At 35.0% G+C, this 27,171-nt stretch overlaps 1 protein-coding gene and 1 long non-coding RNA gene across 5 annotated transcripts in view; one reads left to right on the top strand and one right to left on the bottom strand.

Annotated features, from left to right (window-relative positions):
* The window catches only part of HHAT (hedgehog acyltransferase), a 505,442-nt gene that overhangs the window by 115,990 nt on the left and 362,281 nt on the right, over positions 1–27,171 (top strand). For both annotated transcript variants that reach the window (XM_074222592.1, XM_074222594.1), the window contains one exon: positions 10,718–10,889. In XM_074222592.1, coding sequence (XP_074078693.1) covers positions 10,718–10,889 — 172 coding nt within the window. The remainder of the gene's footprint in view (positions 1–10,717; positions 10,890–27,171) is intronic.
* The window catches only part of LOC141513095 (uncharacterized), a 65,553-nt gene continuing 42,446 nt past the window's right edge, over positions 4,065–27,171 (bottom strand). For 2 of the 3 annotated variants that reach the window (XR_012475703.1, XR_012475701.1), the window contains exon 4: positions 23,130–23,362. This is a non-coding gene — a long non-coding RNA (uncharacterized LOC141513095). Of the gene's footprint in view, positions 4,273–23,129; positions 23,363–27,171 lie in introns of those variants that run through there. The other variant, XR_012475702.1, reaches the window with a different exon arrangement.

Below are 27,171 nucleotides of genomic sequence, written 5' to 3' on the forward strand. Positions count from 1 at the left end.
GGGTGTCTGGGGCCGGATTTGGACCCAGGTGCTCCTGGCTCAAGGGCCAATGCTCTGTCTGCCACCCAGCCACCCCTACTATTATTACTATTTTTTTTATTTTGGGTCTTTTTTTTCCCCTTCTTTTTGGTTTTTGCAGGGCAGTGGGGATCGGGGAGCTTGCATGTCACACGGCTGGGTGATTGTTGGGTTTACGAGGCTGGATATGGGCTTGGGAGCTCGTGGCTCCAGGGCTGGTGCTTCGTCCATTGCGCCACCTGTCCATATCTACAATTATTACTATTATTTTTTTTTAATTTTAATTTTTTTCTCTCCCCTTTACTTTTTTCTCCCAAGCAAGTCTATCTATATTCATGGGGGAAGAGGGGTATTTTGTTTACTTGTAAACAAGAATATTTTGTTATTGTAAAAAAACATTTGTACAAAATGAGAATAAAAAATAAATTAAAAAAAATAAGTCTTAAATAAAATATTAGCAAAGCTATTACAGCTAGGTATCACTAGGATAATACACTATGACCAAACAGAACTTATAGAAATGCAGGGTTGTTTCAATATTAGGAAAACTGTCAAGCATAATTTACTATATCAATAACAAGACCAACAAATGATGAAAAAGCCTTTGACAAAATACAGCACCCATTCCTACTAAGACACTAGAGGAAATAGGAATAAGTGGATTGTTCCTTAAGAGGATAAGTAGTATCTAATAGAAACCATCAGCAATCATTATATGCAATGGGGATAAGCTAGAAGCATTCCTAGCAAGAAACAAGATTGCCTGTTATCACCACTACTATTCAATATTGTATTAGAAATGTTAGCTTCATCAATAAGAGAAGAGAAAAAAAAATTGAAGGAATTAGAATTGGGAGGGAAGAAACAAGACTCACGCTTTACAGATGAGAACCCCCAAAATCATCTAAAAAACTACTGGAAACAATTAACAACTTTAGCAAAGTCACAGGACAGAAAATAAACCCACATAAATCCTCAGCATTTCTATATATTACTAAAAAGATACAGCAGCAGGTTAGAGAAATCCCATTTAAAATAACTTCAGACAACATAAAATACTTGGTAGTCTACCTGCCAAGGCAGGCTCAGAAACTCTATGAAAACACCCTTAAAACACTTTTCACACAAATAAAATCAGATCTAAATAATGGCAAATATCAACTGGTCATGAATAGGCCAAGCCAATATAATAAAAATGACAATTCTATCTGAATTAAACTATTTATTTACTGCCATACCAATCAAGCTTCCAAAAATTACTTTTGTGAGCTAGAAAAAAACTGTAAATTTGTATGGAGAAACAAGTCAAGGATATCCAGGGATTTAATAAAAAAAATGCAAAAGAAGGTGGCTTAGCCTTACCAGATCTAAAATGATATTATAAAGCATCAGTCATAAAAACTGTCTGGTACTGACTAAGAAATATAGTGGTGGATCAGTGGAATAGATTAGGTGCCAAAGAGACAGCAGGAAATGATTATAGTAATCTGCTTTTTAGTAAACCCAAAGAATCCAGCTTCTGGGCTAAGAACTCACTCTTTGATAAAAATGCTGGGAAAACTGTAAGATAGTATAGCAGAAACTAGGATTAGAACAACATCTTACACCCTACACCAAATAAAACCAAATAGGTGCAAAATTTAGACATAAAAGACAATATTATAAGCAAATTAGGAGAAAAAGGAGTAATTCCCCTGTCAGATCTATGGTAAAGTGGGGCAGGTTATGACCAAGGAAGAGATAGACAACATTATAAAAAACAAACTGGATAATTTTGATTATATTAATTTAAAAAACCTTTGCACAAGCAAAACTGTTCTAACCAAGATCAAAAGAGATGTAGAAAATTGGGAAACAATTTTTATAACTAGTGTTTCTGACAAATGACTCATTTGTAAAATATATCAAGAACTGAGTCAAATTTATAAAACAAAAAAGGCCATTCCCCAATTGATAAATCACCAAAGAATGTGCCAAGGCAATTTTTAGACAAATAAATCAAAGCTATGTATAGTAATATGAAAAATTGCTCTAAATTAGAGATTATGCAATGATTAGAGAAATGCAAATTAAACCAACTCGAGGCACCACCTCACACCTCTCAGATTGGCCAATATGACCAGAAATAATAATGATCAATATTGGAAGGGATGTGGGAAATCTGGGACACTAATGCATTGTTGGTGGAGCTGTGAACTGATCCAACCTTTCTGAAGAGTAATCTGGAATTATGCACAAAGGGCAATAAAAATGTACATGCCCTTTGATCCAGCAATATCACTACTGGATCTATATCCTGAAGAGATCATGAAAAAGGGTAAAAACCTCACATGTACAAAAATATTGATAGCAGCTTTATAATGGAAAAAGTTGGAAATCTAGGTGATGTCCATCAATTTGGGAATGCTAAACATATTGTGATAGAACACTATTGTTTTATTAGAAATCATGAGGGATGGGATTTCAGAGAAGCTTGGAAAGACTTGCATAAATTGATGCTGAATGAGTGGAGCAGAACCAGTAGAACATTGTACACCTTAACAACAACATGTGGTGCACTCCATCAGTGCAATAATCAAAGACAATTTGGGGGCAATATGTGATGGAGAATATCATCAGTATCCAAAGAAAGATCAGTGGAGTTTGAATGAAGACCAAAGATGATTATCCTCAATTTAAAAAAAAGTTGTCTTAAGTATTGCATAATTTTGCTATCCTTAATATTTTTTTCTTCTTTAAGGATATATTTTTTTCTCTCAACACATTCAATATTGATCTATGAAAATCATGGAAACAATGTAAAGACTATTAGATTGCCTTCTATTGGGGGGGGAGGAGGGAGGGAAGGGAGGGAGGGGGAAAAATTGAAAAATTCGAAACCTTGCCAAAAAAAGATTGGTAGAAACTACTATTGTATATAATTGGAAAACAAATAAAATATTTATATAATAAAAAATGCAAAAAAACCCAAATGTACTTTGGAGACAAAAAATAATTATAGTTTTGTCTTTCTACTCTGATGGGAATGTGACAGAGAGCTGACCTCAAATTCAGGAAGAACTGATTCACACATATAGAAGTCCCTGTTTGGCCAGAGGCAAAGTCAATCTACTCTATACTCTAGACAACTCTCTATGATTAGAAGGTACATTGGTGGAAGGAATTTCCTGATCCAGGAGTTCTCCTTACCAATATATCATAGGTCCATACATATTCTTATTATGTTGTATTTACAAGTTTAAATTATATAACTATGTAAATATGTAGAGATTGGAGTCAAACTTTCTTGCATCTTTTAAAAATGATTCATATAAAATATAAGATAGCTCTTCAGTCCATCATTTAAGAAACATTTATTAAACATTTGCTATATGCTAGATTATGTTAGGTCCTAGAGATACAGAAAATGAAATAATTCGTAATCTCAAGGAGACATTAGGAGAAAAGATATGTTTGTGTAAAATAAATATGAACTGATTAAATATAAATTAAATGCAAAGTAGTTAAATAAAAGTTAGGGAAGAAGATTAATAGCACTTGTGGGAATGAAGGAAGTGGGGAATACTATAAGACAGAGGGGAGGCAGAAGCAAATTCCAGCCATGGAGTAATGGCCATGGTAATAGGAGGAGTGTGAGGAACAAGGAGAAGGCTTATGTGAATGGACTGTTAAATGTATGACAGAGATAATGTATAATGAAGCTGGAAAACTAGCTTCTGGTCAGTTTGTAAAACACTTTAAAAGCCAAGCAAAGAGATATTTTATCTAAAGGGATAAGAAGCAATAGGGAGTCACTTGAATTGAGTAGTGGATTAGATCTGTCCTTAAGGAAAGTTGCTTTCATAGATGTGTGGAGGAAGACTTACAATGGAGAAAGATGAGATGGAGAAACCAATTAAAAAGTAATTACAATAGGTGGATGAGGTTTGAATTAAGGTTGTAGCTGAATGAGTATAGACAAAAAAGTAAGATACAAGACAGCACAGTTTGAGGAAAACATGTATTTTACTTTATGTATTTGACAACATTATTCTGAGAAGTCCATACATTTTATTAGATTGCCAAAGGAATCCATGACAAAACAGTGTTGAAGACCCCCAGCCTCGATGACAGTTTCTTCTTGGGTATTTTTATCATTTCTTATTCTGTGAATCACCATCAGTGGGAATACATGGCTTAAATTTTCTCGCTGGCAGAAGGGTGAGATTTTTGCTCAGTACTTATTGTCATAGAATCTTTGGCCTGAAAGTAATCCTACAAAAAAAAATCTATATTAATACAATTAGGGAGGCAAGGCATTTAAGTTATGGGAATTGGAAAGTAGCTGTTATTTCTCAAAACCAAAATGAGAACACTAGTCTTTTTCCTGGTATGAAGATACAAATATGTATCCTATAGTGTAAGGAGTTTAGATCTTTATTCTGGGGTTTCCTAAAAACTGTTCTTCTTTTTTCCTGTGACTGTAGGGTTGTTGTACAGGAGAGGAGAAAAGAAAGATGAAACAGTGTAATTTTGATGAGTCTGGTTTCCTGAATGACTTTCTATTCTAGTGCCTTCCATTTGTTGGTTTTTCTCTCCTTATTTATCTTCTGTGTAACTTGTTTGTATGTAAGTGTAAGTTGTCTCTGTCACTCATTGAACTGTTAGTTCCTTGAGGGCAGAGACAGTGTTTTATTTTTGTATCCTACTTGCAGCTGAGTTTCTAGTACAAAGTGGATGACTAATAAATATTTATTGACTGACTGTCAGTCAAGTCAAAGAAATAATATTTCTTATTGTATTTTTCTATGGCAGCTAGGTGGCACCATCAATAGAGTGCCAGCCTTGAAGTAAGGGAGATTTGAATTAAAATGTTTCCTCAGATACCTACTTAGTGTGTAACTCTGGGCAAGTTACACATCCTTTCAAACTCAGTTTCCTTATTTTCAAATAGAGAATAGTAATAACAGGTACTTCATAGGGATGTTGTGAATACCATTGGAAGTTACATTTAAGGTGATTTGAAACCCTTAACACACTATATAACTTTTATTTATTTATCCATCCATCCATCTATCTATCCATTTATTCACCTTCACACATTTGACAATTCAATCACACGAGTCTTCTTTTTCCTCACACTCTATTCCCACACTCCATTCATCCATTATTCACTCATTCATTCATTTACTCTCAAGTATCCAAAAGAGAAGTTGAATAAGAGGTCATGGAATGGTGCAGTTTAGAGACAGATCTGGATTATCCATTCTAGTTCTGTTTTCCCAAATGTTTATCTCATAGAGAAACATAGACTTATAGAATCCCAAGGGTTCAGGGGATCTTCAGAAGTTAACTAGTTCATCTTTTAAAACTAGTTAACACTAAGCTTTTCTGACTGCATACAGACATTATCTATGCTCTGCAACATTCAGGAGAATTGTAGTTGTTGGACTGGGTATTTGATGCCTATAATCCAGTTCAACCTTGACTAGGACAGAAATCTCTTGTTAGTGCTCTGTGTATGAATGTAAAAGGGAAGGGCTTTTCATCTTTGAGATCTGTCTTTCTTAATCAGCAGGACATCATGCAGAGAGTAAGGGGCCTAGATATTCCTTTTTAAGCAATTTACAAGAAATGAGATTTTTTTATTATAATGTGCTTTAAAATGCACTTTGCATATGAGTCAGTGTGTAGTTTTTGGTTTAGCCCTAACCAGAAATTCACATTGATGACATTTTCAAACAGTTTTAAGATCGACTCTCTTCCCCCTCTACTCCCTCCCCACAGTGGAATATCTCAAATAGAACATTGTGCATGCAGGCGGGAGAACAGCAGGGCTCATTAGGTGAACTGTGCTCTGCCTGTTTATTCTTCCTGCAGGCTTGACAAGGAATAATACCGAATTTTAAAAATAAAAGGGAGTTGACTAGATTGAAGGTATAAGTACACCTCAGTAATTTTAGTAGCATAAAGGCAGAATTACCTTCCTTTTTTAAGGCAAGAGAATGGAACATTAAATTGTTTACTTTATCAGGTTGTGATTTATGTGATTAAAGAACACTCGTTTTTGCCTTTCTAAATAAGAAAGCATTCAGAGTGTTCTGGTGAGAAATCCAACTCCTTTCATATGTGACATATGCTTATGCCTTATTAAACATGGTAGGAAAATTCTGCCTGAGGTGGGGAATTGGAAAAGTCATTATTGGGAAACTAATCAGCTACAGAGCATGCTCCAAGGTCTCATTTTAATTACATTTGCTTGTACTCTTTAAACCAGCAGGATTGGTAGGGAGTGTGGAGGGTAGTCCTTTGGCAAAGGCTTGGTATTTGATTGACTGGAATGGAGAAGCATCAGGGATGTACAGATGTATTGCTAGAAGAATGAATGGACCATTTTATACTGTATTGCTATCACAGCTCATGTCAGAGGCAGATGCCATCTTTTCTTTGGATGAATGCCATAATGACACTCTCATTCCTGGGTGGTTGATGTGTAAGTACCCCTTCAGGGTCCCCAAATCCCTGTGATGACTGCTTATTTAGAAATCTGAGAAATGCTTTGGTTAAGGAGAATTCATTCCATCATTTTCCTCTGGCCTTGACCTTTTAAGTAGAGCATTTTTGATTTTCCAAAATCATAGGATTTAGACCTAGAGGGGACTTAAAAGATCATCTGGTCCAGTTGAATCTTCAAGAGGTCAAGTGATTTGACCAAAATTATGTGGGTGATAGATAGAAGAGCTTGTAATTAGAATTCTTTGAGTCCAAATCTAGATTTTGAAGGCCAAGATATACCATTTTATTGATCTCAAGTGATCTTATTGCAGGCAAAGTGAGATATTGGATCACATGTCCTCTGGAGATTCTTCTCCCCCATCTTACTTATGCCAGTTCCTTGAGCATCAATCTCTATTGGTGACATATTTATAGCCTCTTAGCCTAATGACTAGTTTGTCCTTGATCATTCCATGATAGGTTTTGTTTACAGTTGTACAGTCAAAATGATTCTGACTTGGCAAGCCATGAAAACATGTCAGGCTTACTTCCTGAATAAATCAAAATTTGGTATAGTGTGCAAAAGGATGTAGTGGAAAAAATAACAGTGATGACAAATGTTGTGTAACAACCCTTGGAAGGAATTATGAAAGAAATGTGGTTAACATGGAGGGGAAAAGAGATTAATGACAAGACAGAAAGACAATAAATTCAAATCACTGCTTCCTGGAGGCATGAAAAGACTAGTAGATATGATGATAAGGCTTTCTTCCATGATTTTTGAAATATTTTGAAGAATAAGAGAAGTATCACAGGACAATGTTGTCCTAATTTTCAGAAAAGGAAGAGGATGTAGTATGGACACAATTGACCAATGAACTTGAATTCTGTTCTGGGCAAAATTCTAGAATATGATATTAAGGGTTTGATTTGTGAGCACTTAGAAAAGGAGGCAGTGGTCATTAAAGTCAGTATGGATTGATCAAGGACAGATCTTTGTCAGGTTAATCTCATTTTCTTTTTTTCAGTGTATCTAGAATAACAGAGAGGCAGCATTGCCCAGTGGGTAGAAGTCAATCAGGTCCTACTTCTGACACAACAGGTGTGTGACCTTGGATGAGACACTTATTCTCTGTGATTATAAATTGCTGCTGATCAGTATTGGCAGTGGAAGTTTCTTCCATGGAGAACTCTTAACACTATTGAAATCACCGATTCTCCTCCATCAAAACTAACAACAATAATAACTAGGCTGATAATGGATCACAGACATAATATATATTTCAATTTCAGTAAAGTATTTGACAAAATCTCTCATGCTATCTTTTGGTTTAGTTGTTTTTTTAAATGATGTCCAATTCTTTGTTATCCATTTGAGGTTTTCTTGGCAAAGATAATGGCATGGTTTGCCATTTCCTTTTCCAGATAATTTTATAGATGTGAAAAATGAAACAAACAGGGTTAAGTGACCTGTTTAGGGTCACACACCTAATTGGCATCTGAGTCCTGATTTTAATCTCCTTCACACTAGGTCCAATAGTCTATTCACTGTGCCACCTAGCTGCCCATGCTCTCATTCTATACTTTTGTATAAAAGAGAGATTTGGGATAGTTAATAGTACTACCAGGTGAATCTGGAATTGGTTGAAGTAACCAATCCAAAGAATTAAATGATTAAATGTGTCATTGCCAACTTTGAAGGAGGCAGATTGTTGTACCATGTCTCAGAGATCTGTGCTTTGCTTTAGTCAACATTCTTATTAATCAAGACCTAGAGTGCATGTCCTTCCTACCTCCATCAGGTAATAGGAAGCTAGGGAGAACAGTGGAATACTTTTAATGAGAGCTACGAGGATCCAAGATCAGGCTAGAATGATGGGGAAAATTGAATATGATGAAATTTATTTTGGGTACAAAAAAAGCCATTTTACAAATTGGTAAAGTTTGAATATAAAGTTAGACAACAATATTTTTTGGATATTGATTGTGGATAAAATCGAGGGTTTTAATGGAATATGAGCTCAATTTTAGTCAGTAGTGTGGAATGACAGTCAAAAAAAAATTAGTGCTATCCTTAGTTATAATGAGACATACCAGACATAGGATCTAATATGAGAGAGTTAATGGATGTACTGTACTGTTAAATTCAGGGAGCTACATTTTAGAAAAGACATTAGCACCCTAGCCTAGAGCAAATCTTGAAGGAAAGTAACTAGGATGGTTGAAAGAAGCAAATGAGAAATACTCAAATGAGAGAATATGGTACGTGTGGATTGTTTGAAAGAACCTTGAAAAAACATCGGTCAGAAAATAAAAGAGAACATATTGGGGTGGGGGTCAACCAAGACTGAAATTTTCAGGTATTTGAAGAACTAAAGAGTGGAAGAAGAATCAAGCTCCTTTAGTATGGCTCAAATTTCAGGGAGATCGATTTAGACTTGATGTAAGGAAGAATCTTCTAACAATGAGGATTTTCTAAAAGTGGCATGGGTTTCTTAGGGAGATCATGGGTTTTCTTACATTAGAAATGTCCAAGTAAAAACTACATGACCTCTATTTCTACAATTTATTGAAAGGACATATTGGTCAGGTATGAGGTGAACCACAACAGATGTCCATAAGATTACTTCTGCAATGTGGTCTCTATTTTTCAGACAATTGTAGAACCTCCTATGCAATTGCTTTTTAAAATCTCCACCTGAGGTGAATCAAGGTAAACTAAATGGGAGAAAAAAAGTGAATTTATTTCTTTTAAAAACTATTTTCTTTCAATAGTTTTATGAATTCATATTTTTTAACTTCTTTTTAAAGAAAAGGTAAAGGCAAAGAGCTTTCTTTAGCACAATTAACAAAGCTGATGAAAAAAGGTAGAAAGCTATTTGTTAAGGTTATTGTAATGTCACTTATCTAGCCAAGATGACTTAGCCAGGCATCTCTCTGTGGGAGGACAATTTGAGAAAATGATTGAATGTGCACATTTTTAAATGGAAGAAAAATAAATGTACTAGCTTCAAGAGCTCACCTTCCCCTCTGTGGGCAGTATCACTCACCCCCATTGCAATTGAGGAGCCAATCCCCTGAATGCTTTAGGGAAAAAGAAATAAATTGCCTTTAGACTTCAGTTCCCTAGAAACTTGTACTTTTTCATTGTTTTATTTAATGTCTTAAGCCCTAATTATGAAATGCTAGATCTTATCCTTTATTCCTGCACCATTTAATATCTTCAGAGACTCAACTTCATCATTTATTCATTAGCTCCGCCTCTGCCCTTCAAGACAACCATTAGTTTAATGAAATCTTGTCATCTTTGTAAAATTCAGAGAACAGAAGATGTATATGTGTGTGTGTGTGTGTGTTTGTGTGTGTATGTATGTATGTGTTTGTGGTGTAGGCAGGGTTGTATTTCTTCCCAATAGAAATGCCAAGAGATTTTGCATCAAACCTCACAATGGTTTTCAGAATCTGTGGTTTCTTCTCTTATGTGTATCCCCACCATTTAGAAAACCATCATCCTATTACTTGCAGAATTCTGAACAAAACCATTTTAGTAGAGTTTTTCCTTCTTGCATTGATAACAGTGTAAATATGAATTCAGTAGAATGTAGGGAAATACCAGTTTGGGTCATTTTGGTTTGGTTTGTAATATTATTTCATTTCTCCACTATATTTTTTTCTTTGATGCTTCTTTGATGTGCATATAGATAATTGATGGCTGTGCTAGTAGAACATAAGCTTTCTTAGTTGCTTTTTTTTTGCAAGGCAAATGGGGTCAAGTGGCTTGCCCAAGGCCACACAGCTAGGTCATTATTAAGTGTCTGAGACCGGATTTGAACCCAGGTACTCCTGACTCCAGGGCCGGTGCTCTATCCACTGTGCCACCTAGCCACCCCACACTAGCCACCTCGAACATAATCTCTCTTGAACAGGTAGGTGGCACAGTAGATAGAGCACTAGCCCTAAAGTCAGGAGGACCTGAGTTTAAATCTGAACTTAGACACTTAATTCTTATTTAGCTGTGTGACCTTGGCAAGTCACCTATCTCCACTGTATTGAAAAAATATAAAAAAGAAAAAAAGACAAGCCCAGAGCAACCAAAATAGTCTTTTATTGGGAAAACAGTAAAAATACTTGTCTGAATGTCTAATTAAAAAGTTATTAGAGAAAATACTTGATGTGCTCTTTTAAAAATACATAGTCTAATTTCTTCTTTCATTTCCTTTTTTAGATGCAGAATCAAGAATCTTATTCCTTAAAGGGCAATCTTTGCATTTTTGTTCTGGGAGTAAGCCGCCTTCTCTGCTGGTGGTGGTTGGCTGAACTAATGATTCATTTAATGTACATGCATGCTCTCTACAGTAGTAGTTTCCTTCTGGAAGCTGTACCTTCTTGGGCCTTAGGTAAGTAAAAATAATTTGCTTTTTTTTCTTTTGACAAATATCTTATTGATTTTTTCATATCATTTACTCTTCCCAGTGACTATGTAGTTTTTCCACCAATAAAAACTCCTCTATCCATACTCTTTCTTTCCCATCCATCTTGTGACTTTTGTTTAGTTGTTTCAGTCATGTTCAACTCTTCATGACTCCATTTGGGGTTTTATTTTTGGCAAAAAATACTAGAGGGGTTTGTTATTTCTTTCTCCACCTCATTTGAAGAAATTGAAGCAAACAGGATTAAATGATTTGCCCAAGATCATATTGGCCCTAGGTCAAATTTGAACTCAGGTCCTCCTGATTCCCTGACCCTGTACTCTATCCAATGTACCACTTAACTGCCCAGTTTTGTGACACATATTTCCTAGATGGCTGACTCCAGTCCTATAAAGCTATGATGTGTGTCTGGAGACCAGAAACAAGCTAGCAAACCTATAGAGGGTTCACACCCTAAACTTCTAACTATATTAATTATTTAATGCTCTAACCAAATGTGATAATGGTCTTTAGCTGCGCAGAGTGACCAACATTGTCTTTTGAAGCAAACTAAGATCTTTACTGACTTTAACTGATGGAAGTAAGAAAGTTCTTGGGGGAAATTCTATATTTCATTTAAGATGGTAAAGTTCTGTATAGTTGATTCTGTACAGTTGAATCATAATGAGATATTTGATCTAGGGTTGGAGATGGAGAGGGATAAATAAAATAGGGGCCTCCTAATTCTTTTCATTAAGTTCTAAAACCATCCCAATACTTTTGAGCAGGTTTACTCCTAAAAACTACCAATGGGGAAAAATTCTCACACTTCCCCTTATTTTTACACTAAAATTATATCTAAGTCATTCTACATTTATTATCTGTATCAAAAAATGATGCCCAAGTTAGCCCAATATAGCTAAATATTTTTATGTATTCTGTCCATTACTCTAAACTTGAGGCTTTAAGCCAATTGGAAATGTGTTGTCTCCTGAGCAATTTACCATCACCATTCTGTTACTTTTCATCATCTTACAGATATTTCAATCTCTTTTCATTTTTATTTTTTAAAAAGAATAGAAATGATTTAGGCATATCTTCTAAATTTCTATATCTGTGCTTTTGAATAGGGTGACCCTAATACCTGTATGCATGTTCTTCTTACTTCTTAGCATCTCAGCATCCCCTAGCTTCCTTCAAAACTCCATTTAGATGTTCACTTCTATTACAGGTCTCTCCTGAGTCCCTAAGACATTGGTATCCTTTTTTCCTTAAAATACTTATGTGTTCAATTTAATAAGTATTTCATAAGGCTTACTATATGCCATAGGCATCATAGAATTATTGGTAAAGGGATGGTCCCAAGGCCAAGAACATCTGGGTTCAAACTCCTTGAAGGCAGAGACAATTTCATTTTTGTATTTGTAAAATGAGTGCCTAGTATTGTGCTGTTGTACATGACTGATACTTAACTGAATATTGCTAGTAATATATTTTGAAGGACAAAAGCTCTTAACCTTACAGATACCGAACTTTTTTTTTGTATTTCTTTTTCTAAGCAAAACTCTTCGAATTAATTCATATGTGGCTGTTGTTTTTTTAAAAGAAGTATATGATTTAAAAATCAAACAGCCTGATAGGATTAAGGATTATATGCTAAGTCAAATCAACTAGTTTGTGAAAAATGTAGTACCTACAATTAAGGAACAAAATGCAAAAAGGAAAGCAAAGCAAAACAAAACTCAAAACAAAGAAACAAAACATGAGGTCTTGGTACTTCTTCCTTAGATTTTGTATATAGTATATTTTTAACTTTACCACAATAGATATGTTGTAAATGTTGTAAATACAACTCCCCCAAGAAAAAAGAAACCTCAAGAAAAATAAAATAAAATAAAAAAACAGTATTCATCAATCTAAATAACATATACATATAACATTTTAAAAAACTTTAAGATACAGCCAAAAAAACAAGTAGATGATATTTTTATTATTAAATTGGCATTCTGTTCCACTTTTAACTCTTTTGTAGTTAACTATAACCTTCCTAAAAACACCTAATCCCATTCTTATTAAAAAATCTATTTATAGGATTCTGTGATTAACTCTGAATTTTCCTTTTTATTATTAATGATTAAATACTTGGGCTATACAATATTACTTTGCATTTTAGGTTTCTTGTTTAAATAAACTGAATGGCATATTTATTTTTAAAAGTGATTTTATTGCTATATTTTATTTTTATGTCACATACTTTTCCTAACATCTTTCCTCTATCTCTACCAGAAAGTCACCCCTGATAACAAAGTCTAAAAAAGAGAAAAAAATAATCAGCAAAATTAAAGACATTATCCAGGACTGTTATTATTGCATATCCATAGTCCTGTCACTTTTATAAAAAAAAAGGGGGGAGGAAAACTGTTTTGTGACCAAACTTGGTTATTTTCATTTTACAGCATTCAGTTTTGATTATTTTGTTGTTCTGTCCATTTTTTATTGTATAGACACTGTATATTGTTTTCCTGGTTCTGCTTAATTTGCTTTCTATTAGTTCACAACACTTCTCAGGATTCTCTGTATTTGTTATTTCCATCATTTCTTATATTGGAAGTCATAAACCACAAATTGCTGAGCTATTCCCCAAATGGATGGGGCTATAATTATTTTTAATTGCCACTATGAAAAAGTGCTATTATAATTGATTTGTGCCTATGGAATATGTGATACTTTATAAGAAATAGTGGGTGAAACATAAAGATAAATAATACATGTTTCCTGCCTTCAAAGATCTTGTAACAGATATGAACACAGATGATTATAAAACAAAATACTATAAATGCATAAGGAAACTATTAACAAACTACTTTGAGGAAAGAGATCACTTCTATAATATGATAGGATTCATGGAAGAATTTACTCTTCCATTGGTCTTTGAAAGATGAGGATTTTAACAGGAGGTATTGTTCTAGAAAATGCTTCATGCAGAGGCATGAAAGCAGGGAAATGCACATTGTGTATGGGCAACAGAAGACTTCAGTTTTGTTTGAGCAAGTAGTACAGAAAGGAGAGAAGTATAAGATATGATTAGATACTAGAGGGCTTTCAGTGAAAGGCTAGGGAGTGATAGGCACAACAATTTCCATGCTCAAAAACCCTTTACTGTTTTCCTGTTTACTGTAGCACCCAATACAAGCCTTTCTAGCCTGGTATTTAAGTTAATTTGATTCTGACCTACCTTTCTAGTTTTATCAAACATGTTCCCCTTCATATATCCTATAATTCAGCTAACCTGCACCACCAGCTGCTCTCTAAACTCAACATTTGATCCCTGCCCCGATGCTTGTATAGTTATACAAGCAGTTCTCTATTTTTGCAGTATACTTACTCCTTTCTCATCTCCATCTCTCAGCAATCCTTATCATCTTTCAAAGTCCAGCTCAGACATACCAAATCCCAAATAAAGACTTAATCCTGAATAAAGACTTTCTTGATTTGCCTCAGCTATGAATGCTTTCTTCTTTTTTAAATTACACATTTACAATTCCTTGTGAATATTTTGTTCCCCTGGTAAAATATACATTTTTTTTTGAGAACAAGAGTTTCATTTGTGAGAAACAGAGAGAAGATCAGGTTGTTTGGAGCAAGAAGTGTGAGAGGGGGTAATGTCCAGTGAGACTGGAAAAGCAAGTTAGGGTCAGTTAGTGAAGAGTTATAAAAACTAAATAGAGGATTTACTTTTAGGGATTCACTAGAATTGATTAAATAAGAAAGTCACATGGTGAGATCAGTGCTGAAGGAAAATTACATTGGCAGTAGTGTATAGGATATGTTGGAAAGGTGAAACTTAGTCTAGATGAGAAGTTAAAAAGACTTGAACTGAAATGATAGTTTTGTGAGTAGAGAGAAGGGGTCAAGTGCCAGAAATGTAATAGAGGTAGATATGATAAGATTAGCCATTGATTGCATATGTGTGGGGAGGGAGAGTAAGGAGTAGGACATAATTCTGAGGTTATAAACCTGTGATACCAAAAAGATGATGTTGCTTTTTAAAAAAAAATTTTTTTTGCAGGGCAATGGGGTTAAGTGACTTGCCCATGGTCACACATTAGGTAATTATTAAGTGTCTGAGGCTGCATTTGAACTCAGTTCCTCCTGACTCCAGGGCCAGTGCTCTATCCACTGCACCACCTAGCAGCCCCAATGATGCTGCTTTTGAAAGAAGTAGGAAGTTTGGAAGAGGGAATTATTTAGAAAGGGAAAAATAATGAATTTAGTTTTGGACATGTTGAACTTGTCTAAAAAACAGGATATACAGTTTGAAATGTCCAGTACAACTGAAATTCAGGGAAGAAGCTAGAGCTGGAGGCATAGATATATACAATATACATTTTTGAGTTATTTGCTTAGAGATGTTAGTTAAATTTGTAGGTTTATCTCAGGTGAGGTAGGATGAGAGACATAGAAATGGAAGAGATCTCAGAAGCCACCTAATGATCCCTTCATTATTCATAATTTATTTTATTTTTTCAATGAATACATATCTCTTTTTTCTTTCCTTCCACTTCTCCACCTAACTGAACAACAAGAAAAATAAATATTAAAACCCTTGAACATGTCCAAGACTATATCCTATTCTGCATTTTAAGGTTATTTTCATCTTTGTCAGGGGATTGTTACCATGCTTCATCATATTTTGTCCTTTGCCATTGATTTTGCTTTGCCATTGATTTCTCAAGTCTTTTCTTCTCAAGTTTTTCTTTATAATGTTATTGTATAATTTCTTCTCGTTTCTGTTCAATTTACTCTGTACACTCCACTACTAGCTTCTTTATTCTATCTCTCTCAGCCTGACCCTCTTACTTAAGACCTCCCTGTTCATTCTACTATGTTCTCTGGAATAGCTGCTTCATATGAAACAAATTTGCTTTCATCTTAAAACTTTTCCTTTCTCACTCCTTTCTTCTTATGCTCACTAAGACTTGACTCCCTTCTGATAACACAACTTTTCAATTTTGCTTGCACTTTTACTCACACACTGATGCTGCTCACTGTAGGGAGTTGAGAATGCTCTGTTCTCCATTGCCACTTTCAGACTCTATCTCTTTCACCATAATTCGGTAACCATTTTTGTTTTGAAGTTCATTCAAAAATATTGAGTTTTTAACTCAATAAAGATTCTGATAGCTGCTATCTACTGACTTCAGGACATTTGCCTTCATTCAATGACTGGCTCTTACACCTCCTTTCCTCCATAATTCATGTCCTTTTATTAGGGGACTTTAACAAACATATTGATACTCACTCAAATAACCTAATTTCCCACTTCCTTACTCATCTTACTCATTTCCCATGACCTACTGTACCTTACCACAACTCCAGAAACCCTTGATCTTGCCATCACCTCAAAATGCACCATTTCTATGTTTGTGAACTCTAAAATTTCTTTATCTTATCATAGACTCTTGTCATTCTATCTTTTCTTTTGTTTTATTAACTTTAACTATATTCTTTGTCTTCCCTATAACCTCCAATTCCTTTATCCTCCAGTTCTTCTGAAGCCATTATGCTTGTCTTACCTATTCTCCTCCCTTCTATAACTTGATCCTTTAGAAATTCAGTTTACCTCTTCATTATTTTCTTTCTAGTCTCTTGTCCCCTTCTTCTTTTGCAGGTCTTGCCCTACTAAGCCTCAGCCTGGATTATTCCTACCATCTTCTTCTCCCATTATTCCTTTTCATATTTTGCTGAATGAGGCTAGAGAATAATAAAATTGTGTTGGCTATACCCACTATGAAATTATATTATATGATCTCAACTGGTCCCTCACTGCAGCAAGGCAATCCTTTTACACTTTTCTTATCAATTAGTCTCACACTTATAGTAGATTGTCTAAGCCTTTTTATCCCTGTTCACATTATCTCCTTATGTCACATTACCCTGATGCATTCTGTCAATCTCCTTCACTGTCTCCCATGTAGAGGTAGTCATTATCCTTGCTAAGGCAAACCCATCTATAAAAACAAATGAATCTTTCGCATCCTATCTTCTACAGCAGATTACCAGCTTGCCTTCTAATATACCCTCCCACTAATCTTGAATTTCTTTCTTTCTGTTTGTTGCTTTCTTGCTGACTACATCCTAACCCCTATATTTCCCCCATCTTCAATAAAAACTTTTAACTTGATTCATCAACCCTAACTAGTCATTTTCCTATATCTATCTTCCCTGATTTGACTAAACTCCTTGAGAAGATCATCTACAGAAGGTACTTCCACTTATTTTCCTTTCACTCTCTTCTTAACTTTGCATTCTACCAACCTCATTATTCAACTGAAATTCCCCCTCTCCAAAATTACCAGTGATCTCTTAATTACCAAATCTAATGACTTTTCCTCAATCTTTATCCTTATCAACCATTCTCCTTGGTATTCTCTTCTCTTTAGGTTCATGTGACATTGTTCTTTCCTAGTACTCCCTTTACTTGTCTGACCATTCATCAGTCTCCTTTGATATATCTTCATCTAGGTCACATTTGCTAAACATTTCCCAAGGTTCTGTCCTATTTTTCCTCTTTCCTTATTCTATACTATTTTGCTGGTTGATCTCATTAGTTACCATGGACTCAATGATAATCTTTATGCAGGTGTTTCTCAAATGTATTTGTATACCTCCAGCTTCCCTCCTGAGCTCCAGTTTCATGTCTACTGTTTCCTCTAGGACATCCCAAACTGGATAATGTAAACTCAATATGTCCCAATCTAAATTTTCCCATATGCTCTTTTCTCTCCTTTGACAATACCACTACCCAATTGCAGACTTTTAACTTTATCTCTGCCCTATTACATTCACTTTCTGGTTGATCTTATTGCCTTAAGCCACTTTTGACTCCAGTCCACTCTCCACTTGGCTAGCAGAGTGATTTTTCTAAATGCAGTTATGACTGTGTCTCCCCCCCCCCATTTCCAATTAAATCAGCGCCAGTGACTTCTTATCATCTCTGTGACCTCTGGTGTTTAAAACTCTTCATAACCTAGTTCCCTTCTACATTTCTAGTCTTCTTAAACCCAACTTTCACTCATCCCCCCCCTCCCCACTTCAATAGTAATTCAGAATGTACCCTTCCATTTCCCTTGTGCCATGAACATACCCTATATTTTTCTCTCTTTCCCTCTCACCCCCTTTTCCTTTAAATCAAGCTCATATACCTTCCATCCTTTTCATTAAGCCTTTTCTCATTTCCCCTGTCAGAAAAAAACACAACTTTTTTACCTTGTATCTCATTGAATATTTCCTTCGTTTATCTCTGTAATGTGCTTGCCTTGTAAGATTATATGCTTATCTGTTTCTGTCTTACCCTCTTCCAAGACTATATCATCCATATTCTTGATCAATGAGGGTGGGAAATGTATATTACCCAAACTTTATCTTTATTCTACCTCATAACAGCACCTCACACACAGCAGGCATTTAATAAATGTTTGTTCAAATCAATTGAATTTAATTCCTTATTACTTCAAGAATAGTGACTGCACAGTTAATTCAGATCGATGGGAAATTGGGACATTTTTTTCAGGGGTTCATGCAGAACAGTTATTCAGGTGAGAAGAATGATCATAAACTCTATGTGGATGATATTAAATCCTTTTATATATAGAACTGGAAAAAGTAACAGTAAAACTGGCCTATCTGTTAATGTGTGTTCTCCCGACTGTAATTAAGAGGATATTAGGGGTGCCATAGCAACAGGGTTGCATTTGTTTTCCTTTCAGTCTTTTTAATACTCTCCTGGAGACTTCAAAGTAAAATTTCTTCTAGTTTATTTTTATTCTTTCTTGGTTTGGAAAATGGTGTTTGTCTTTACTCTCCCATCCTCTGACTCAATTTCCAGTGAAGCTCAGAGCCCAGACTCCCAGACAGAGAGAGGTAAGACTTGAGAAGAAGCTGGTAGACCCACATTGAATGGCTATGGTTTTGAGTGGAGAGTGAACACTTTAGGTCCCATGTCACTGTCTTACTAGTCGCTCAGCTATTACTCCCCAAAGTAGCATTGCAGTTATTCAGCTAACCACAGAAAATCCACCATCTGATGTGTTAGGCAAGTCCTCTTCAGAGTAGATTGTCCAGTTTGTGTCACAGTTTGGAGAAGCTGGACAGTGACTTGAGAAAATGGACTAAAAGAAATAGGTTTCCAAGAAGTGAGAGGGGTCAATGGTGTTTTTAAGCATGGAAAGGAGAAAGCTAAGAGGTGATTTAACTTATTTATCTGTAGTTATAGAAAAGATTTTTAGGACCCTGATGCTGAATGGCTATTGTTTAGTTTTTAGAAGACCCAACAAATTAAATAAGTTTAGATGGCATCATAAGAGATTTTAATTGGACAGATGCAATTCAGGTAATAAATGAATAATACATAAAATTAATGAATGAAATAAAATTATATATATGTGGGTGTATGTATGTACACACATGTATGTATACATGTATATACATGTATATACAAATACACACACACACATACCACATGCAAGGCATTGTGCTAAGCACTAAGGATACAAATACATAATACCCTTAGGTAACTTGCTTTCCCTGGTAATATGAAAGGTGTGATAGCTTAACTCTATTGATAGCATAATTCTACTCTTTTCTGTCCTTGAAAGTTTTCAGGAAAATAAGACAGATTATCTAAGATTGTTCAGATAATCAGTTGCTACCAATAATAAAAGCTGATTGCCTTCTCTTAGTTGAAGATACATTTAGGCATGGAGTTCAGTGATGGGGATGATCATTAATTCTTCATCCTATCAAGTAATTGAAGAGGGTTGCTCTGAGAAGGAGTTGAGAGACACTGACCTAAGGATAACTTATACTTGCAACAAGTTACTAGAAGTATATGTTTAGAAGCTGGTAGAGCCATAGGTGATCACTGAATCCAATCCCCTTATTTTATTGAAGCAGAAAATGAAGTGATTTGGTCCAAGTTTCATTGATGCTAAGTATAAGAGATGGGATGTAAACAAGCACAGACCAATAGATGAGACATATTTTTCATACATAAAAATACTGTCAGGTGCATCCTTTTAAGTTACTGTCTCCTTTGTCTACACACACACACACACACACACACACACACACACACACACACTTACCAAACACTAAATTTGCTTGGCCAATCAGGGAATAATCACTAAAAAATTAATTGAATAAGGTTTTACCTTCATCCATCCATCCATCCCACATAGATATCTTTATCTATCCATCTATCTAAAGATATCATCTATCTATATACATATGCATATATATACACACATATATACATGCATACATACACACATATATAGAATAATTTCATCCCTTATGATATTTTTTTGTTGGCCAGAGGGTTTTTTAGGTTGTTGTTGTTTTTGGAACAATCATGATGATATATAAGAGAAGATACATTTGACTTTAAAAACCATGTGTGAATTGTACTCTTGTATCACTTCAAAACTGGTGTGGATAAATGGAGCCCAATAAATCCTCATTCCAGTATTTGTAGAACAGATCTAATTGAGACCTAAAGCTTTATTTAAACTAACAATTTCCCTTCATGATAAAACTAGAATAAAAACAGTGCTCAAAGACCACAAAGTAGTGAGGGAAGTGCAAATAGTTATCTGCAACTTCAGTGGGAGGAGAAGGAAATACTTCATTAGATTTAATTAGAAAGTATTTGACTGGTAATTAGGTTTTTGTTTGTGTACTGTACCCAGCCTTAAACTGATTTTGTTTGTAGTAGGACTTAGTAGGAATGTCATTTTTGCCATTCAAAGAGATATACTCTTATTAGAAAAAGTTGGTAAGTCTAACATATATAAATTAAACTTTTTTAAAAGGGAATTTCTAGTGACTTAAACATCAAAACATAATAGATTAACTATGAGATCAAATAAGAATGACAAAGGATTTGAAGATCATGTTTCAAATAGGTATAGTGGGCAAGGTAATTTTTTCAGTGACCTACAGAAAGTAGACTGTATTTCTCCCAGTACCAAAATGATAGCTACATGTGTATAAAATACAAGTTAGTTTCCATCCTAGGGTAACAGTTAAAAGGGCTGAAGGAAACACCTTTCTGTGAACAAGAGAACTTAATGCAAGGAGAACAATTTTACATACTATTTCTGAGACTTGATGGGGTTGGATTCATAATTGGAACATGATTGATATTATGGAAGCTAGGTGACAGTGGATAGAGTGTTAACTCTGGAGCCAGGAGGACCTGAATTCCAATTTGACCCCAGAAATTTATTAGATCCTGGGTAAGTCACCTAACTTTTGTCTGTTTCATCATCTGTCAAATGAATTGGAGAATGAAGTGCCAAATCACTCTAGTATCTTTGCCAGAAAAATCCCAAATAATCTGATATTATACTATATTTAAAAAACTACAGTTATAGCTCAGTGAATTTGTGATCTCATCAATGTGAATATATCTTTGTTGTGTACTTTTTCTCTTATAACTCCTGCATGAGGGGCGGCTAGGTGGTGCAATGGATAAGCACCAACCCTGGAGTCAGGAGTACCAGGGTTCAAATGTGGTCTCAGACACTTAATAATTACCTAGCTGTGTGGCCTTGGGCAAGCCACTTAATCCCATTTGCCTTGCCAAAAAAACCCCTAAAAAATAACTCCTGCATGAGAGGTCCACCCAGTGTGTTGTCACCTATCTTTAATTCCCTTGAACTTGATCATTTGAGATAATATTTGTATGCTTAGAACAATGGCTGACACATAGTAGGATCTTATAGGTTCTTTTCTTCCACCCCTCTCAGCAATTCATGAGTGGATTTCATGGAATGTTCATTGGTTATTTTTTTAAATTTTAAGTTTTCTTCATTATAAACTTAACAATTTTCAACAAATATGAATATTTTCTGTACAAAGTAAGAGAAAAAAGAAGATTGTATAAAAATGGACTTGTTTTTTAAGCATATTTCAACTATAATATGATAGTAATAAAAATGCCCTATTTCTATTTCCTTTTGAACTCTTTATTTCTTTTGTGTACTTTTAAAGTTATTGCTAAAACTGTTTTGTTTATTTCTTTTTCTACTTCCCTGTACATACCCACTTACTGTTTCCTCTGCCAGCAAACAAGTATAGTCAACAAAATACTCAGTACAATGGTCATGCTCAAAATAGTAAACTTTCTCTTCACTTATGTTCCATCAGCTTTTTGTCAACAAGAGATGGATCATCTACTTCATCCATCATTTGAAGTCATGATGATTCATCTTACTTTGATCAGTGCTCAATGGTTTTTCTTTTTCAAATTAGTTTTCTTTTTTCAGTTGTCAAGCATTTATTTTTTCTCTTAAATAAAAAGCAAAATCAAAGCAAAAAACAAAACAAAAAATCTTGTAACAAATAACTGTCATTAAGTGTAATGAATTTGTGTATTGGTCATGTCTAAAATGTTCATCTTATTCAGTACATTAGTGCATCATTACCTCTCTGTGCCCAGAGGTGGATCATGCTTCATCAAGGGTCCTTTAGAATCTTGAATGATCATTGTATTAATAAGATTTTGAGTCCTTCAAAATTGTTTTTATGACATTGACATTATAGTAGAAATGTTTTCCCTTTCTTCTCATTTAACTTTGCATTCATTCATGACAGTCTTCTCAAATTTCTCTGAAATAATCTTTCATTATTTCTTTAAGTACAATAATATTCCATTACATTAATATATCACATTGTTTAACCATTCCCCAATTGATGGACACTGCTTAGTCTTCAGTTCTTTGCTACTACAAGAAGAATTGCTATAAATAGTTGTATATTTTTAGGTAGACATAATACATACACACATAAAACAGAAAACCTTTTTCAGAATTGGTTTTTTGTTTGTTTTTGTTCTTTTTAATAACTTACTCTGTAAAGCTGAGTGTAACCTTATGGAGAATGGTAATGAACTTTTTTTTGCAAGGCAGTGGGGGTTAACTGATTTGCCCTTGGTCACACAGCTAAGTAATTAAATATTTGAGGTCGCATTTGAACTCAGGTCCTCCTGACTCCAGGGCCAGCGTTCTATCCATCATGCCACCTAGCAGCTCCCAGAATTGTTTTACTTTACATTATCAGTCAAATACTATGTTACAAGCACAGTGTTATGTTCTAGTGATACAAAGAAAGGCAAAAGTCAGTCACTTAAGAGTACCTTAAAGTGTTTACAATTTAATAGTTTAAGGTTACAGAGGAAGGGAAACTGAAAGGGGGGATGAGGAAGGAAAATGGGGAGAGGGGAAGGACATGATGAATAAGTTCCAGATGAGGAAGGAAATGAAGATGGGCTGGTCTGGGTACCCACCTCAAGTGGAGACTCTGGTAGGAGTTGTCTGCTTTCCCTCCAATCCCAGTGAGACCGAGGCCCTGGGCCAGGGAGGTATTGATGAAGTGTGAATTCTAAGACTGAATTGATCCTGCAACATAGAGGAGTTCCTTGTGGTCATTGTGTTTTGTGGTTCTGTTTATTTTATTCTGTAAGAGTTCATAAAAAACTTTCCAGTATTCTCTGAATTTATGTCTATTGTTTACTCCTTTGTCCTCCTTTCAAAACTGGGTGACCTGCTTTTTCCACGAATATTTCTTTCAAATTACCTCCTGTGTGGTTCCTCATTGGTAATAAATTACAGTTTTCTCATGCCCGTCATTTGTTTTACCATTGCCCTTTGAAGGACTAGAAAGTTTAATTCCTTAGAGACTATGATATTTCATTACATATTTCATTGTAGCTGTACACCACTGAAATAATACTGCTGCTCAAAATGTCTTTGTTTCAGCAAGAAGCTTGAAGTCATTAAGAGTACTATACAGTTACGTAAAAGCAATTTAGTCTTTTCTCTTTTTTCTGATCCCACATCATTGCTTATGTACTATGCCTCAGATATATTTCATCGTGGACCAACTGTATGGATAGTCAATCCTACTGTGTAGTAGAATCTATTTTAGACAATGGGCATTCTTCATTTCTACTTTTCTGTTGTTCCTGGGTGAAGGGTTGGACTAAACTCTTTAGATGATTGTTATTCTCATTGAGAACTGACATAAGTAACACAGTGTCATCCACAAGCAAAGCATCTGAAGGACCTTGTCATCTTTAGGGAATATTGTTTTCACTTGGACTCTAAAGTGGACATGTTTTATTAAGGTCAACACTTTTGGCAAATCTATGTCTTGCTTGCCTGATATCAGTAATTAATAATGATAGTTAACATTTATATAGCACTTACATGTGGCAGACCCTGTACTAAGTGTTTTACAATAATTATTACATTTGATCCTTGCAAGCTTGGGAGGTGTTATTATTAACCCTCTCTTCACCATTTTATAGATGAAGTAACTGAGGCAAAAAGAAGTTAAGTTAGTTGCCTAAAATCACAGAGCTAGTGTCTGAGATGGGATTTGAATTCAGTTATTCCTGACTCCAGGAAAGTTCAGTTCAGTTCAATTAGAATGCATTGACTTCCTATTTTGTATCAGGCAGACAATCTGCTAAAACAGACATGAAATAATTTCTCCCTTCAAGGAGCTTTCATTGTATTAGAGGGAAGCAACATGTATGTGTGCATACTTATATACATATTTGTATATACATATATGTGTGTGAGTGTACTGTTTCTATATATCTATATCATAAATGTGGAATACATGCAAGTAATTTGGGTTAGGGGATAGAGAAAGGCATTAACTTTTAGAGAGATTAGGAAAGACTTTGTGTGGGAGATGGACCCTTAGTTATACTTTATTTCTGTTGTATTTTTCAAGGAATTTTGTTTTATTTTTAACATTTCCTAGAATATAACTGCTTAAAAAGCTTTCAAATAGGTTATTGTTCTGCTGAAACAAGTGATTTGTATACTCAATGAACAATAGAGAAGCAATGTAGTGTAGCAGAGAGAGAGGCTAGCCTCTGGAATCACAAAGCCCTGGGTTCATATCTGCATCTGACACATAGTAACTGTGAGACCATTAAATTCTCAATGCCTCAGGCAACTCTCTTCTAAGTCCATAAATTACTTGGGTTGCTGCTGCTTGACATTGGTGAAAGGACTTTGTAAACTGGGAATTTCCTACACTGATGAAATTATAGGTCTGGAGCAAACAACAGTAACAACAAGAATAGTGGAATCATATCTTTTCAACATCTTTTGGTCAACTGCATGATCATAAAAATGTATTCTGCTATAGAATATCATTTGTGAAAGCTTCCCCATTTCCATTCTCATGTCTTCATCAAGGACAATTATAATAGCCATCAAGTCAACAGGCATTTATTAAGTACATTTGCTGGGTAAATTGGGAATACAAAGAGTACAAAGAAAAGAAAATGATAGTCCCTGGTGTCTAGAATCTCATGATCTAATTGGAGAGAATGCATACAAGTAGTTGTGTAAAAATAATCTGAAAGAAACCAGGGAAACCAAGAGATAGAGATATAAGATAGAACACTAGATGTGAGGGATAGTCAGTGAAATGGCATGGAGATAGGAAATGGAATGTTATATTCTAGAGACTGCAAGTTGGACCCAGTTGCTGGATCACATTGTGTATGGAAGAGAATAAAATAATAATAATAATAATAATAATAATAATAATAATAATAATAATAATAATAATAATAGTGTTTATTAAACCAGAGACTCTGCTAAGCACTGTTCAGATATAATCTCAGTTGAGAGAAGGGCATGTATTTGACAAATGTGAAAATAGAATTGTCAAGATCTAACAATAGATTAGCTATCTGGAGGAGTGTATATGAGTCAAGAATAGGGGATGATAGGAAATTTCTGGCCTGGGTGAATGGGAAGATTGATTGTGTGTTCCCAACAATAATGGGAAAGTTTGGAAGAGGGTAAGCTTGGGGGTGAGGATGAGTTGTTTGGGAATCGTTGAATTTGAATTGTATTTGGAACATCTAGTATATGTCCAAAAAGCAATTGGTCAAGATGTTACTAGACAATATTTGATGTGAAAAAAAAGATCGGGGTGGAAGGTGTGTGTGTGTGTGGGGTAATGGAAATTGTATCAGAATGAGTCAACATCTTCTCTGGAAAACAGAAAAACCTGTACTATCCTAGGCAAGAGAGATCATGGTGTCCTGAAAAAAGGAAATTATAGTTTTCACTGCACCCTGCCCTGATCAGCCTATATTTTTGTTAAGTTTATTTCTGGTCATCATATTCAAGGAAAGACACTGACAAACTAGAACTTTGAGGAGATGGACCAGGATAGTGAGGAGACTGGAGACCATGCTGTGACAGGATAAATTGTAGAACCTAGAGATGCTTATCTTGAAGCAGAGAAGACTTAGGAGAAACTGGAAAGATTAGTTTAATTACTTATAATTTTTCCTGTATATTAGATTGATTCCACCTGACTCATTCAGAGTGCTAGTTGGGTAGTGGAAGATTTCAGTTCAAAAAAGAAAAAAAAATACTGGCATTTAAGAGCCATTCAAAAGTAGGATGGGTTAACTCAACAGGTATTGTATTCTTCTTTCCTGGAGATTTTAATGTGTAGGTTACTAGATATTTTTAGGGGAGGATATTGTAGAGAACATTCTCTGTCTTACCTGTCTGGTCTATTTGTTGCTCTATTTGAGCTCTGGAGTTTCTTTAAACCTGAAGAGATAGAGCTGCAAGATATATTTGAATATAACCTCAGGATCATGAGTTGTCTGAAGTAATAGTCCCTTTCCCATCAGACTAAGAATTTGTTCTTTCTCTTTTGGGGAGGGGGAGTGCAGAGAAAGATCTTATGAATTTATTTTACCTTGTTAGGTTTCTTGCACTTTACCTTACTTAAATGCATTATTATTTGATTTACTATTCCTGCCTTGTTTGCTGGTAGTGAATTGGATTGTGGCTTGACACATATTTTGTGATCAGTGATTATCCCAAACACCCCACGTTGGACCTGGAGTACCATAGACCTCCAGAGTTGTACAACCAACAGTATTCCTTCCCTTTGTGTTTCCTTTGAAAGAAAGCACTAAGTTGGAACATAAGTGTGAGACTGAACAAGACTGTCCACGGAACATATGTTACTATTGAGATCTGGAGGTTAGGCAAACTTTGACTGTTGAAGAGTCATACTATTTAGCCAGCTGGTTTAATCACTTTTGAAAGAAGCCTGACCTCATCTAGTGCCCTCCCTGGGGCTTTGTTATATCCAGATTAATCTTCTTAGTTCTTGCATTAACAAGTTGTGATTTGAAAATATCATTGCT

Source organism: Macrotis lagotis, chromosome 2, assembly GCF_037893015.1.
Source record: "Macrotis lagotis isolate mMagLag1 chromosome 2, bilby.v1.9.chrom.fasta, whole genome shotgun sequence".
Classification (NCBI taxonomy): Eukaryota; Metazoa; Chordata; class Mammalia; order Peramelemorphia; family Peramelidae; genus Macrotis; species Macrotis lagotis.